Below are 16132 nucleotides of genomic sequence, written 5' to 3' on the forward strand. Positions count from 1 at the left end.
GGTTAGCTAACCCTACCTAACCCCACCTCAAATAAATTATTCCGGGTTAGCTAACCCCACCTAACCCCACCAAACTCCAACCAAATACTATTTTCTATTCATAATAACCCACTATCTTTTTTATCACACCTACTCCAATCAATCATTATCCTTCTTTATCAATCATTATCTTGTTATCCTACCTACTCCAACCAAACACTATTTTTTATTATTCTAGATTAACTCCAACCCCCAACCAAACATAAAAAAACTTTAACTCCGAACTTAACTCTATCCCTAGAATAGCTATTTTTTTCTTAACCCCGAACCAAACGGAGACATAGAGAATTCAATTTCTCATTTAATAAACGCATTGAATGTTGTGTGCAAATGGAGAGCAGTGATGTAGTGTTCCCTTTCCTTGTGTTTGTTTGGAAAAGTCTCATATGTTTGGCAAGAATTGGAATGATGGGGAGTTGATAAATCAATCTTATCATGTTCAGGCTCTCCACCACTTTGGTTTTTATTTCACTTTTTTTATAAGGGGATTGCAATATTTAATTAATTAAGTCGATCATCTTTTAAACATACTATATTAAATAAAAAAAAAACAAATCATTTTGCTTTGCAAGTTACTACTAGCATTTGGCATGCTTGTGTATTTCACCTGACACATAAAAACAGCAGCAAAATGTGGGACGGCTTCAACTGCATACAAGAACAAAATTTGAATTTATATACAAACTGTTGGATGTGTGATTTGCTCTGATACTAAGGGGTTGTTTGGTTGTATGCATTTCCAACTGCATTGCAGTTGGAAATGCATGCATCTATTAATTTTTTGTTTGGTTTGGTGTAGTTAGACCGAACTGATGCAGTTGCATCTGCACGAGAAGGCCCAACTGCAGCAGTTGGTACTGCAGCCAAATTGACCGTAGTACCAACTATAACAGTTGAGCCGGAGTCGGCTCACCCATTAAAAAAATAAACAAAGTGTGATTTTTTTTTCATACACTTCTTTTTTCTTTTTTTTTTTTTTCAAAAATACATATTCATTTATTTTGAACAAATTCATAATATATTTACATTTAAGATTTATTAAATTCATATATAATTTTATAATATATAAATTATATATAGATATAAAAGTTTTAATTAATATTTAAAACATGATTACGTTATGCTCAGAAGAGGTAATCTTACATTTCTATATAAAAATTGATAGAATTTACAAATACAAATCTCAACTGCAGCCTACCAAACAGAGGAAATGTAACCGCAGCAGTTGCAACTGTATAAAACCAAACAGACTAGGTGTAGTTATAACTGCAGCATTTGTAACTGCATGCATTTCCAACTACACTGTTTCTACAACTACATCCAACCAAACGGCCCCTAATTAGTGAAACTGGTATTTGTACTGATATCGAATATATAATCCAAAATTTAAATAAAACAAAATAATATAGAGAAGAGATATTGTGCGGAAAGGAGAAAACTAAATTAATACTTTATTAATAAAAAGTAATTAATTACATTCTGTGCAACACCCATGCAGCTATGTCTACTGTGATTTTTTCATCTAATTAATCCATACCTAACTATATATACCTATCAAGTCCAACTTTTACTTTGGATAATTATAAATCCTATTCTAATTATGTAAACTTTTAAATATAATCAATGTATAAATTGAATATACTCGTAGTTGAGATGGGTTATTTTCGGAAGTACGAATAAATAATATTGAAACATAGCGAAATTTAAATTATTTTCAAAAGATTTTAAATCTAGTTTAATAAATGATGAGTTGAAAATCTTATCATCAAAAACAACTACATTCCTGCTTCTAAAAGCACTCTTTCTCGTATACATAGGACAACAACCTATTCCCAAGGAGATGTCACCAATCTTAGCACTTAATTAATTAATCATCAACATTGCTTTAAGATTCGAACTTGTCGCTTTACGTAACCAGTTAAATTAATACTATGTGATGGGAGTGTATCTTTGGAGCAAGTAGCTAGTGTGGCTTTTTCGATGCAACGAAGCAAAAGAGAATCCAAGGGAGCATGATATTCATTTCTTATGGTACACTGTCTCTAGTTAGGTATATATTTCCTGTNGATATGTTGTGTCGACATTTTCAATCATAAACTAGGACATTGTGAAGTGTTCTCCTCTAAAACTAATTATTTGTCACCTTCTACAACCTAGTGTTTGGCACTCTATATTCTCAGAGCTATTTTGTGTTTTCATGCAAAGTCAATATAGTTACAGTATATGTACATTAATTGACATATGACATCTCAAATCTACAAAGGAAGGTTCAATTATAGTTACAGTATATGTACAATTCTACATTGATATATGACATCTCAAATCTATAAAGGAAGGTTCACTAAAAAAAAAAAAAAGAAAAAGAAAAAGAAAAAAAAAAGTTCTATACATTAAACAAGGGTTTTCAAATTTGTCAACGAGCTAGTACTGCTATATACACCAAATGATGCTTTTAAAATTTTTCATAAATTTCTTTTTAAGAGATTTTTTTTTTGTTTTTGTTGATTCGTAAAAAGTATAATTGAATATATAATTGGTTTAATTAGTCTCAGTGTAAAAACTGTATCCTTTTATTTTAATAAAACGGTCGTTTCTATACAGTAGCTGAGCTAAATTGCTGTCACGACTTTTAAAGCTGGCACCATATTATAAACAAATTTATCTAATATTTTTTATTTTTATACTTAGAAAAAAAAAAGTTGGCACCATCTAGTTTAGGTGAAATATTATTAATTTATTAAATAGGCGTGCAAACATATATTATTGGCCTAATCGAGTTGTGGCCTTTCCCAATCTACTAGAACCTTTACATAAGGGACAATTTTTTTTTTTTTTTATTTCATTTTTATTTGTTTAACCTTTTCCTTTTTACGTACACTGACAAAAAGCTGTTCCTAGCAAGTACAATATTCTTCTTGTGGTATTATAATACTATTTAAAAAATTACACTGTTGATAATCAGTGATAAAACTTTTTACGTAATTGTAACTAGTTTATCCAAATATATATATGTTTTTTTTACAAAAAAATTGGGTCATTTCGCTTGCAAAACTATGTTTTGATTCTCGAATGGAAGAACTTTGTTATAGCTAATCAACTGTCGCATTATTTTCGTGTCGAATACGAATCATTTCGAATATGTTGTTCAATATTTTTTTTTTGAGAGAGAAAGATTGTAACGTTTTAATTTATATTATTTAGAAATAATCCGAGTTAGAAATATAAAACAGCTAAGTATAAAACTTGAAATTTTTAAATACTAATTAATCATCAAATTCTTAACCAACTATGGTAGATATGGTCGTTACAACACGTGCAAGTTAATTAGGAGAGAGTTGTACATGTGTTAATTAAAATTCTGATCACTCTCACGCTTAAGACTCAGGTACTATCACATAAAATCTACTAGCATCGAAAAAGAAAAAGTAAAAAAAAAAAAGAAAAGAACAACGCCTACTTGTATGTTCGTATAATGATATATAATACAATAATATTTAAGATGATCGATCCCTTAGATCAACTCTCAAAAAAGGAACAAAAGAAAAAAGAGACCAAGAAAAACAATCTCTTCATGTAGATCAAAAGTAATTATTCGCGACAACCAACCACGTTATTCTCCTTCTCAACCTCGTGATCAAACGAGATCGTTGATAACGGTGAATCCGAATCTAAATCCGAACCCGAAATAGCAGAAGCAGAAGCAGAAGCGGAGACTAAGCTCACGAGGAGATCCACGAAGGCCCCCACGATGAATGCGTGCGTTTTTTGACCGTTCGCATTTAAATACCACGTGAGCAGTTCCTCGAGCCCCTCCCAGTCGCTGACCGCATGCGCCACCACCATCTCCTCCATGGACGCACGGAAATCTCTATACGGGTCCGTTGACTCCACGGTCAACGCCACGCTCTCCTCGAACGGCGAGCCCGCCGAGTCAGCGTTGACTTCCCCCTCCTCCTCCTCCTCTCTCTTCTCCATGCTATTGTCTACATCGTCGTTGTCGTCGTCATCGTTGTTGTTATGGTTGTTGCGACGTGCGTGCACAATGGACCGGGTCGTGGCGCCCGGTTCGAAGAAGAGCCGGTCGGACCGGACCCGGACCGGGACCGGGACCAGTGCTTCGTGAGTCGGGCCGGGGAGTAGGCTCTCGGTGTCATCGGAGGCGGTGGAGTAGGCGGTGTTGTCGTAGACCGAGTTTGCGGTGTTGTAGATGGAGGCGGCGGCGGAGGCGGCGTGGGCGCGAAAGGAGTTGGTTTTTGGGTGCTTGCATGAAGAAGGCCATGGCCATGAAGAAGGTGGAGGAGGGTAGCAAAAGTAGTATTTGTTGTAAGAGGAGGAGGAAGAAGAAGAGGAGGAGGAGGAGGAGGAGGAGGAGGAGGAGGGTCTTGGGTTGTCTCTTAGCTTGAAGAGGAGAGAGCTCAAGCCCCTCTTGCCCATTAAAAATGGCTTCTTCTGCTTCTGCTTCTAGCTTTGGATTAGCTTGTGAAGGAGACCGAAATGGAGGAGGTGGTGGAAGTGGAGGAGGAGAGAGAGGGAATGTAGAAATGGAGAGAGAGAGAGAGAGAAAGAGATTAGGTTAGTGTTGTTTTGATGGGGGGTTTTGTATTTATAAAGGGAGAGGACGGTGGAGGGGAGGGAATAGCTAATGAGAAAAAGAGAAGGGGATTATGGGGAGAGTGGGAGAAATTCTTGCATGAACCTGGTTTACCATGTCATCGGTTGACCGGATAAACCCTCATTTGTATCATTATGTTCTACTATACTATACTATAGTTTTTCATCTGTTAAAGAAGATAACTTTTAAATATCAAAAAACTATAGTTCGATTAAGTGACGAAGATTGATTGGAAGAAGCACTACAAGACAATATAATTAACTATACAAGAAAATATAATTACCACCTATCACTTTTTAGTTTTTTTTTAAGTTAGTCTTTCTGCTCTTGTCGATCTATTCTTTTTCTTGACTTTTTACTGTCATCGAGATCTTATTTGTCTTACTTCATGTAGCTAAATTTATTTCTCTAATGAATAAAGCAGATAGTGTGCTATCTTTCTCTCTCTCAAAAAAAAAAAAAAGCAGACGAAATTATATGACAATGCGCGCGATCGAACATGACGCGTAATTATTGAGAATTCAAAATCGATGTGATAAAAAGTAATATGTTTAATTGATCTATAAATTGATATATGGCTAAACACAAGATCCATATATGTTTGGTGGACTATGTACACACAATTACAATTCTCATGTAAGCATTGAACAAAGTGATATAAGGGGTGGAATAACCCCTTAACCCCCATTTTATCCCCAAACGCTCCAAAAAATAGGTGGGGTTAGCTAACCCTACCTAACCCCACCTCAAATAAATTATTCCGGGTTAGCTAACCCCACCTAACCCCACCAAACTCCAACCAAATACTATTTTCTATTCATAATAACCCACTATCTTTTTTATCACACCTACTCCAATCAATCATTATCCTTCTTTATCAATCATTATCTTGTTATCCTACCTACTCCAACCAAACACTATTTTTTATTATTCTAGATTAACTCCAACCCCCAACCAAACATAAAAAAACTTTAACTCCGAACTTAACTCTATCCCTAGAATAGCTATTTTTTTCTTAACCCCGAACCAAACGGAGACATAGAGAATTCAATTTCTCATTTAATAAACGCATTGAATGTTGTGTGCAAATGGAGAGCAGTGATGTAGTGTTCCCTTTCCTTGTGTTTGTTTGGAAAAGTCTCATATGTTTGGCAAGAATTGGAATGATGGGGAGTTGATAAATCAATCTTATCATGTTCAGGCTCTCCACCACTTTGGTTTTTATTTCACTTTTTTTATAAGGGGATTGCAATATTTAATTAATTAAGTCGATCATCTTTTAAACATACTATATTAAATAAAAAAAAAACAAATCATTTTGCTTTGCAAGTTACTACTAGCATTTGGCATGCTTGTGTATTTCACCTGACACATAAAAACAGCAGCAAAATGTGGGACGGCTTCAACTGCATACAAGAACAAAATTTAAATTTATATACAAACTGTTGGATGTGTGATTTGCTCTGATACTAATTAGTGAAACTGATATTTGTACTGATATCGAATATATAATCCAAAATTTAAATAAAACAAAATAATATAGAGAAGAGATATTGTGCGGAAAGAAGAAAACTAAATTAATACTTTATTAATAAAAAATAATTAATTATATTCTGCGCAACACCAATGCAGCCATGTCTACTGTGATTTTTTCATCTAATTAATCCATGCCTAACTATATATACCTATCAAGTCCAACTTTTACTTTGGATAATTATAAATCCTATTCTAATTATGTAAACTTTTAAATATAATCAATGTATAAATTGAATATACTCTATCTCTAACTAAATTTTAGATTAAGTTTGGATTACTATTTCAACACATATATTTACGTAGTTGAGATGGGTTATTTTCCGAAGTACGAATAAATAATATTGAAATTAACATAGCGAAATTTAAATTATTTTCAAAAGATTTTAAATCTATAGTTTAATAAATGATGAGTTGAAAATCCTATCATCAAAAACAACTACATTCCTGCTTCTAAAAGCACTCTTTCTCGTATACATAGAACAACAACCTATTCCCAAGGAGATGTCACCAATCTTAGCACTTAATTAATTAATCATCAACATTGCTTTAAGATTCGAACTTGTCGCTTTGTGTAACTGGTTAAATTAATACTATGTGATGGGAGTGTATCTATGTAGCAAGTAGCTAGTGAGGCTTTTTCGATGCAACGAAGCAAAAGAGAATCCAAGGGAGCATGATATTCATTTCTTATGGTACACTGTCTCTAGTTAGGTATATATTTCCTGTTCCTGTGGACAAGAAAGGTTTAATCTATAGCTAACTGGGTTTAAGTTAATTAATTAAGTCGACTTATACATGTATATAATAGATTTTTTATACTAATTAATCCTTTGTGCTCTAGTGGGTCTCCTATAGGCTATAGCTAGGTGTTGAGTCGGAGCTATACATATATTTTTGGCTTTTATCAGTGCTTTTATAGTAGTGCTACAATAGAGCGATATGACTAAAAATTAATATCATTTCATTGTTCAATTTATATAGCTTCCATTATTCCATCATTTTGGAGAAAGATCAGTATATCTTTTACGTCGGAGCTAGCTTCTACTTTTAAGTTTTAACTGTTTACTTTAAAAACAAAATTAGATATTTTTTTGTATGTTCGGTAACTTCTGTTCTAATGCCAAACATATGATATATAGAAAGATGATGAGGTCAAGGACAATAATTTTGATATTTTCTCACTATTCTTCTCTTAGGAACAATACCCTGTAATCGAATTAGGATATATAAATATATATATATAGAGCTGGAATAGTATCGGTAGTAAATAGGCTCCGTTGCCACCAATTTATTTTTGATGATGGAGCCTACAAATCGATGATCGACACCGTTGAACATAATTTATACCATTGGAAGCATCTAGAAATCAATTTTTATTTTTTTTCGTTATTGTTTTGTTATCCATCAAGTTGACTCAAAAATGAACGGCTGAAAATGAATATCATTTAAAAAGTGTTGATAGAAGTTTTGTAATTAAGATTAAGAGTATAGATCTTGTTCTAAATAGTTTAAACAATTTTCTAACAAAAATTCAATTGATTTGGATATCTATACGCCGTTAAACGAGAAAACGTCTTATATCGACTATTAAAATTGTAAATTTTGAAACTCTTTGATCATTAGGTTAATGATGTCAGAAAGATTTGAAATTTGGTTTTTAGATACTTCGAGTGGTATAGATCATGTTCAACGGTGTCGATTATCGATTTGGAGGCTAGTACATCATCGAAAATAAATTGGTGGCCGGCAACGGATCGAGTCCGTTTGTTACTGATAGCATTCCAGCTTAACTCTATATATATCTACAATAATCCCCATGGCACCTACACAATATTGTAAACCTATATATCTATCTTAATTGTTATTCAAAATGTTCCCAGCTACATGTAGCTAAAGTTCATGTAGCTTGCATGTGGCCTTAACTTCACTTTGTTTCTCTTTAAGCTTAAAAGCTCTTTTAGTTTCTTTTTATAAAGTAGTGATTAGAATCTAGCTATATATGACAATCCTTTCTGTGCCTTTATCTTGCTTTTCTACAACTACTACACATGCATGCATGCACAGTAGTTTTTAATTTCTCCAAGCTTAGGGTATGGATAGAGAAAATCTTAATTATCATAATCCTAAAATTAATATGTAATTAACATGCTCCTCACAGGAGATAAATACTGTTTGTTTTACTTATGGATGCAAAAGTATTATTCAGTAGAGATATATATTCAAAGAAATGCAAAAGTTTTTTCACTATTTTTTTTTAAAAAATTGTATTTCTATAAAAGTAAAAGTTTTAAATTTAATTTTTTTTGGTTTTGGTTCCTAAAATTAATATTATTATTGCTTCCTTAATTCCCTCATATTTAACCAAAATTTCTTATTCCTTTTTTAAAAAAATTTGCTAGGTTCGGTAGCAGCTCCTATAAGGATCGAATCAATTATAGAAGTCTTGTTTAGGTAATTAAAGAGTTGTATGTATTAGTCTCGAGACGTCTCAACGACAAACGCACTAATTCGTGTTGTTTATAAGTGATAATTAAGGTGATTTAAGGGGAAAAGATGCTACTAATTAAACTTATTTTTCTTTTTTTTTTCTTGCTATTTGCACATGCAAAGTTGACCACTGATTATTTTTTAATACTACACTTCTTTCGGAAAAGCTTAGTATTTGGGCTTTAAACAAATATTTCTCATCAATTACTCCCTAAAGTAGTCATATACAACTAATATAGTAGTGACATTTAAACGACCTTTTTAACAAGGAGACCATGAATTTGTGGCTATTGCACCCAAAAACACGCGCATTTGTATGGCCTCTTATTGCCATTTTAATATTTTATGCATATTATTATTAAATATAATTAAATTTTGCTAGGTTTGTCGACAGTTTAAGGGCCATTTTTTTTAAAAAAAATAGCTACATATATAGGATTTTATTCTCTTTGTTGTTTGTTAGTGGTGCATGAAGTTTCTCCATGTGTTTACTTATTTGGCTTCTATTTGTCAACCTCTTCTCATTGTGTGGTTGCAAAATGAGGGAGTTGTGTGTAGAGATATAGAGATATGCAAATTAATATTAGGTTTCAATTAACCCAAAATTTAAATCAAACTAGTGCAATTAATTTCATAAAAACTTTAAAAGTTTTGATTTTATAATGTAAGTTTAGCAATATATATAATTTAATAGAATATTCCGTCACGAATCTTGTAAATACTTTTAAGTTTGGATGGCAAAATCAAAACTTGTAAAATGTAAACGGCAAAAATTAAAACTTTTAAAATTCCACTATTTATCTCACATAAGGCATATGGATTTAATGGCCCTCAATGGGTTTAAGTGGGTTTAAGTGGGCTTAATCAAAATGGGCCTTTAATGGGCCGGGTCTATAAGCTTTAAAGGGTTTTTTGGACCACCAAGCCCAATAGTAAATAATACTGTACCCGGTGCATTTTTTTCTTTTTGTGCACCACATCGATTGGACGGTTTCGATTGAAAAGCATGTATGATGAAGGTCTAATAGGGCGCGGTTTACAAATGATTCGGTGAACCAGGCGCATCTAATATTTACAACTGTCATACGATCACCAATAGTTTTCTCCTATTTCGAAACGCGGGGGTTTATACTCCTCGGATCGATCGATGCTGAGATATAGAGGCGAAGGGGGAGAAGAGAACGACGATGCGATCAATCTAGGGTTTCATTGATTCCTTCATTTCGCTGCTCCTCCATCGAACAAGTATGAGATATCCTCTCCAATTTTCTCCTCTATTTTTCTCTTTTTTTCCGCTAATTTTGGAGTAGATTAGGGTTTCATTTGTTGGATATGTGTGGTTCCTCTGTAAATGAGGTGTATCGGTTAGTGTTTAGTTTGGATCGGGTTGGTTTAGATGTTTAGGGTTTGGTAGATTCTACTTGATAAGCTTCGGATGGATTGCTCGTAATTTAGGTGATTTAGGAAGTTTCTGAAGAATCACAAGGTAATGCATGCTGATATTTCTTACTTAGTTTGAACTCTTGTGGTATAATCCACCATTTCCTGGTAAGTTTTAGTTTATTTTTTATGATCTGTATTTATTTGAGATTCCTGAATGAAGCAGTTCAATTCAGCTGTGTAGTAATGCGATTTTAATCTCGTGGCTTGTATTTTCCTTATATATTTTAGGGATGAAGTATTTGAGAGTGAGATTAAAATTAGACAGTTGTTTAGACAAGGATATGCGAATTTGAAAAGGATATAGATTACGAATGAGGAGTAAAAGTGTTAATTTGTTTTAATTTGTTATGATCATTGGTTGTTAGCTTCATTTGAACACTTTCATAACCGTCGTGTTGGTCTACTGATGGATAAGTTGATAAAATATATATTCTCACCTGTAGTTTCAATTTTCAACCGAGTAGCTATTTTTTTTTCATGCTTTCTGTCCATTGGTAGTGCTATTTATGATAATTTTGATAATTTTAATCTATTTAGTCAACTTCTGAGGTTACGTTATCATGAGCTGTTTATATTGAATACATGCTTTTGGGAAAATGTCTCAATTATATCGTTCATGGACTTCAGCTGTTATCTGAAATGGTTGTGTTCTGTACGATTTGAATTCAAACAAGGCTTTTTTGTTTCTACCTGTATTTAGGGCTTGTTTGGTTCAAGGGTGGAATTGGAATGGATAATGGAATGAGAATGAATTGGAATGGTAATTGGAATGGCCCACTCCCCCAAGACGTTTGGTTTATTTGTGGATTGGGAATTGGAATGAGTTATTCACATTTCATTATTTGGTTCGTATAAACTAAAAAAATTATAGGATACTAGAATGCTAATTTTACTCTCAAATATAAATTTATATTATTTAAAATTTATGAAAAATATAATACTATTCTCTAATAAGTTTTCCAAAAAAAAAAATCAAATTTATTTTTAAAAACTTTTATTGATGTGGGTTAGGGATAGGGTTTTGAGAGAAAATAGGTTTTTTTTTTTTTGATGAGAAAGGGGTGAAGAGAAGGAAGGTGAGATGGTCACATGGACTTCGAGAACTTAGTGGGCTTCCGGAATGAAATCTCAATCCGGGCTAGAAGACCGGAATCAAGTTGAAGGCTAATGGGCCATTCCCATTCCAGTCCGGAATAGGAATTCCAAACCGATTCATGCGAACCAAACAAAATTAACCGGATTTGATCAAACCGATTCCCATTTCATACCCAAAATGGATGAACCAAACAAGCCTTTAGTGTAAACAGCATTGCTTCTTTAGTTGAGATACACATGTAAAACAAGCTTTTCTGTATCTTCATGCAGATGTCCTTGCATATAGGTCGGCTTTCCTCTCATGCTCGAAGAGGAGACCTTGAACGGGCTTTCCGGAGGTTTGGGCGTTGCAGCGTACAGCTAAAAGATGGATATGGATTTGTTATATATGAAGTTATTGCTAATGCAGAGAGAGCTTTGCGAGCGCTGAGGGGGAAAATCATTTGTGGGGAACAAATTTCTCTTAATTGGTCAAACAGACAGCCCCAGCCTTTTCAAAGATTTACAAAGGGGTCCAGATTCAACGAACCCTACCAAGGAAAAGATTTTTCAACATATAATCATGAAGTAAATCATACCGGCAATGCACCTGATAAGGAGGCAAACGAAATTAATGATGACATGAAGGATAGTAAAGATAATAAAAGTGAAAGTTTGAAAGGTATGATGGTAGATGAAGATGGTGCAGTTGAGCCCAATCCCCTCGAAAATGATCGATGGGGGGAAAATGGGAACGAATCTGACCGCTATGAACCTTATCATGGTTATGAAAGAAGAGATGAAAACGAAAACGAAAACTTTCTGAAAGGTAGTTCTTATGAATCCCCAAATCGTGGCAATTCTCAGAAAAACCGGCGGGGAAAGCGCCCAATTGAGTATTTTGATGCGAAGCCTGATAGTTCAAAACCTCAGCTGATCTGCTATAATTGTGGATTAGTTGGCCATATAAAACGTAATTGCCAACAGATCAAAGCTCGTCACAAGGAGTTCAAATTTAATCACAGGGGATATGAAATGAATCTCAGAGATCGAAGGAAGGTAATGCTGAAGAGGTTTAGACCTAATTCATGGGAAAGGTCACGACGCTTGCATGATGGCAAGAAATTTCTTTATGAAAAAACGGGAAGAGCAGATAAGATGAGTGATATTTCTGCAGAAACAGCCAAATTGAGAAGAGATTCCAAACGAAGAAAAAGAAGAAGGTTGGAAGAAGAAGATTTTAAGCAAGGTTTCAAGAACATGAGGACTGGAGGAAGGAGATATTGCAGATCTTCACGATCTTCTGATTCTTGTACAACTAGCTCATGGTCATGTTCACGGTCCAAAAGAAGTGCTTCAGGTACAAGCTCTTCTTCACAATCGAAGTTGGCATCTTCTCGCTCACCCTCGCAGTCAGTATCCTCTCGTTTGCGGTCTGCTTCAAAGTCATCACGCTTTCAATCTAGAAGTTCAAGGACTAGGTCAAGATCGAGGTCTGGGTCCAGGTCAAGTTCCAGTTTCCCTCAATCGCTCTCTTTATCTGTTTCGCTGGAACATAAGCCAACTCCCCCTACCGTTGGTGGGCAAGTGGAAGTTCTGATGAATGGTAATGATGCACAAAATGATGTAGAAAGGCACACACTTTCATGCAAGGCTGAGTATAATGAAAATCATTCATGTGGTAATTTGTCCAAAGGTGATACTGTTGTGCCTGATAAATGCGAGAGAAACAATTCTTTGAGACTAACAACTGAGGAACTGTGCTTGGCTCTTAGACACTATGGGTTGGAAACACCGCAGGAGGGACAGTTGGATTTATCAACTGAGGAGTATTTTGGTGCTGCTAGATTGTGGCCATGGGAAATTGTTTACTGCCGGCAGCGTAAAAAGGGTCCGATTTCTACAGAAAATTATGCGAGACGGCTTGAACAAAACAGAGAATATGGTATCGTGGATACGTATATAAGAAGCAGCAGTGGTTGGTGGGAGTGCAATCAACATGAGTGCAATCAAAATGTTCCATGAACATCGTAACCTTCTTGCTATTGGTTTATTTTGTTTTTTGATCTGCTCAAACCTTGCAGTTTTGAGGATTTCAAGTTTTTCATGCAATTTTCGTCTAGACATGAAATTCCTCTTCTATTGTTAGGTAATACTGTTCATAATGCTTATTTTAATACATAAACTGGAGTACGCTCTGTGGACATATGAAAAGAATTGCCAGAATCATGTTGCTGAAATGATCATTCCTGCTGTTTAAGAAATTGTTGAGTGGGCCCCTTTTAATTGTTTTCAAAAGTTGATCCTATAACAATCCTGTTATAGGGTCCTATAACAATCTTGTTTATTTCTTCTTCTTTTTTTTTTTTATCTTGTTTATTTGTATTTTTTTTCTTTTTCCAGGTATTTCAAGCACTATTGCTATCTATTCGAATAAGTAGATGTAGATATATTCCGCTGAATCTGCTGTTTGCTTTTATTCTATGAGCTTGAATTTTGATGGCTGTATTCCGCTTTCTTATCTTTCAGAATTTTTTCGATTAATTTTACTCATTAATATTGTAATCTTAACCAGGTAATGACATCTTGGCCTCGATTCTCGGAGATTAAAAAAATAATCAAGTGTCTAGATATTTTGAGTCATTTTTTTGGCGTTAGAAAGTTGAAAAATTTTCTCCACGAAGGCTGTGTAGAGATTTATACCGGAAACTAATCGCACTACTAAAATCTTCATGCTATTACTCAGAGAGCATGTGCTAATGCAAGGTTTCATTATATCCTCCATGGGAATTTATTCAAGAGTTGATGTAATGATCTCCTCAAGGTATTTCCTTTTGCCCACTGAAATTTATATTTTGTGCCTTCTCTATTATGATATAACTTTTCAATATATAGTTGGTTTGGAGATAACTTTCTGTTTACTTCTGTTTTTGTAATCGTCCATAGGGATACCCTCAAACTGCTTGCATTTCGGCACCTCGTTCTATATGCCATTGCTGTTTATTCAATGCTAATTAAAGAGTGTCAGAGTATTGTTGAAAAAATTGATGCCATCTTTTGTTGTTATGTCTCATCTTCCTTTATGACCTTTATCTCATACGTCCGCCTCATTTAATTTCTTTTACCATTCATTTTGGTTTCATCAATATATCGTGTCTGAAGAAAAGAATAGAAATTGATGTGTTTCCCTTTCGGCTCAACTTCATCTGTTGGCCTGATACATGGCTCTTGTCACCTACAGATAAGAGCTTTTTAATGGGTTGCCCATAAACACTTTGTACCCAATGGTTATATGAAATCTCTCTAGGAAACACTCTATAAGACGAATGCCTTGGCCCGTAGACCTGTTTCGACAAGGATTATAAACAAACTAGTTGAAGCTTCATTCGTTTCTGGTCGTGTTTGATGGGTTGTCGAGATTGTATAGCGGCTAGTAAACTCGCATTTAGAGAGCTTTGCTTCGTGCATAGCTTGTAGAAGTTTGTCTTATACTTTGCCTGTTAGTGTTCAATCTGAATAAATACAGCTATGTTAATGCTTTCTACATACAAATACTTTTTCGAACATTAGTTGAATAAATTCAATATGTTGATGTGTTCTTCCTATAAACAGTTTTGTGGACCACCAATGTCCTAGAGAGTACATAGAAGTGATCTTGATTGTTAGTTGTAGTGGTGCTTGTACTTGTGTACGAAGAACTTCTTGATCTTTTTGTTGGCAATTATGGATTATGGATTATATTTTTTATTTTTCATTTTTTTCAGTTTTCTTTTGTTGGCAATTTTAATGTTCTTGTAAATGAAGAAGACTAAGATGATGGAGATTGCTAGATCTCTTTCACTCTCTCTCTCTCTTACGTACTAGGATAGTGATGTAGAGAGAATTGACAAGGAGTAAGAAAATGTATTACCCATACGCACTAATATGTATAGCATTTTTAAAAATTCAGATAAGAGAGCGCGTACCAAAGACACCCTTATCGTATGGGAATTTAAGATGGCTTTTGCATTAATTTATAAGGCCATTATGTTATATGTGTATGTGTGTGTGTATGTGTATGTGTGCATCTATTCAATGGAAGGAGACGGAGCTGAAGGAGGTGGGAGTAAATGATTACTTATCATGTTGACGTAATCCCGCCATTATTCTCAACCGTCTCAATTACTGGTGCATTCAATTGCTCTTTTAATATTACTTTTCATTCCAAAAATTATGGCTAACCAGTGTAGTAATTCATGTGATGAGAAGGAAGAGAAAATGATAATTGAATAAGCAACGATGAGAGATGAAATTTATCTTGTCGATGAAGAAAGGCAACAGCAGAAAAAAGAGGAAGAGGAACAAGTTATACCCAATGTAGAGATATGACATGGTTCGGCTCAAACAAAAAAAAAGATTTGGTTCAAGTAAAAAAGAAGAAAACGCTAAGTCGATTCGGGGTGGAGTCTACACCCGACAGTGATCGGTTATGTTCAAGCAAAGAAAAAGTAAAATTCGGTACAAAGTTGAAAGTGATCGGTTCTATTCAAGTAAAGAAAGAGAAAAATTTGATTCAAAATTGAAAACATGTGAAGCTGTTGGGCTAGTTTTCGGTATAATATAACAGGTTGATTTGGTTCGGTTCAAGTAAAGAAAGAAAAAAATCAGGATCGGTTTAAACAAAGAAAGAAAAAAATAAGTGAAAGAATTGGGTCGATTTAAAGGAGCTCACACTCAACAATGTTCAGTTCTATTAAAGCAAAAAAAAGAAAAAATCGGTTTAGTTCAAGCAAAAAAAGAGAGAAACATGTGGAGTTGAGCCGGTTAGAAATGGAGCCCACACTTAACAACGAAGCGAACATTGTCATGTGGCAAATTTAGGAGGAATAATATATAGGTATAGATGTTATATTTACAAATAATTTTTACAATACTTTATAAACTAGCAAATTTGGCGATTTT

General features: G+C 34.3%; 2 protein-coding genes across 7 annotated transcripts; one reads left to right on the top strand and one right to left on the bottom strand.

Annotated features, from left to right (window-relative positions):
* LOC109726365 (transcription repressor OFP13-like) lies at positions 3628–4747 on the bottom strand. The gene is made up of 2 exons (XM_020255902.1): positions 4736–4747; positions 3628–4299 (listed from the first exon to the last, which is right to left on the bottom strand). The coding sequence occupies exons 1-2, from the start codon at positions 4745–4747 to the stop codon at positions 3628–3630; spliced, it is 684 nt and encodes a 227-aa protein (XP_020111491.1).
* On the top strand, positions 9796–15144 carry LOC109726860 (serine/arginine-rich splicing factor 4-like). Of its 6 annotated transcripts, none has more exons than XR_002220646.1 (4): positions 9796–9919; positions 11483–13340; positions 13767–14015; positions 14138–15144. XR_002220646.1 is itself a non-coding variant. In XM_020256680.1 (3 exons), exon 2 carries the CDS (start codon positions 11483–11485, stop codon positions 13214–13216), a length of 1734 nt encoding a protein of 577 aa, XP_020112269.1. In that variant the 5' UTR covers positions 9796–9919; the 3' UTR covers positions 13217–13221; positions 13767–15144. The 6 variants fall into 6 exon arrangements, 2 of the variants coding, with proteins under 2 accessions (XP_020112269.1, XP_020112268.1); XR_002220645.1 differs by having other exon boundaries at positions 14433–15144; XR_002220647.1 differs by having other exon boundaries at positions 14804–15144.

Source organism: Ananas comosus, linkage group 21 (genome assembly GCF_001540865.1).
Source record: "Ananas comosus cultivar F153 linkage group 21, ASM154086v1, whole genome shotgun sequence".
NCBI classification, from domain to species: Eukaryota; Viridiplantae; Streptophyta; class Magnoliopsida; order Poales; family Bromeliaceae; genus Ananas; species Ananas comosus.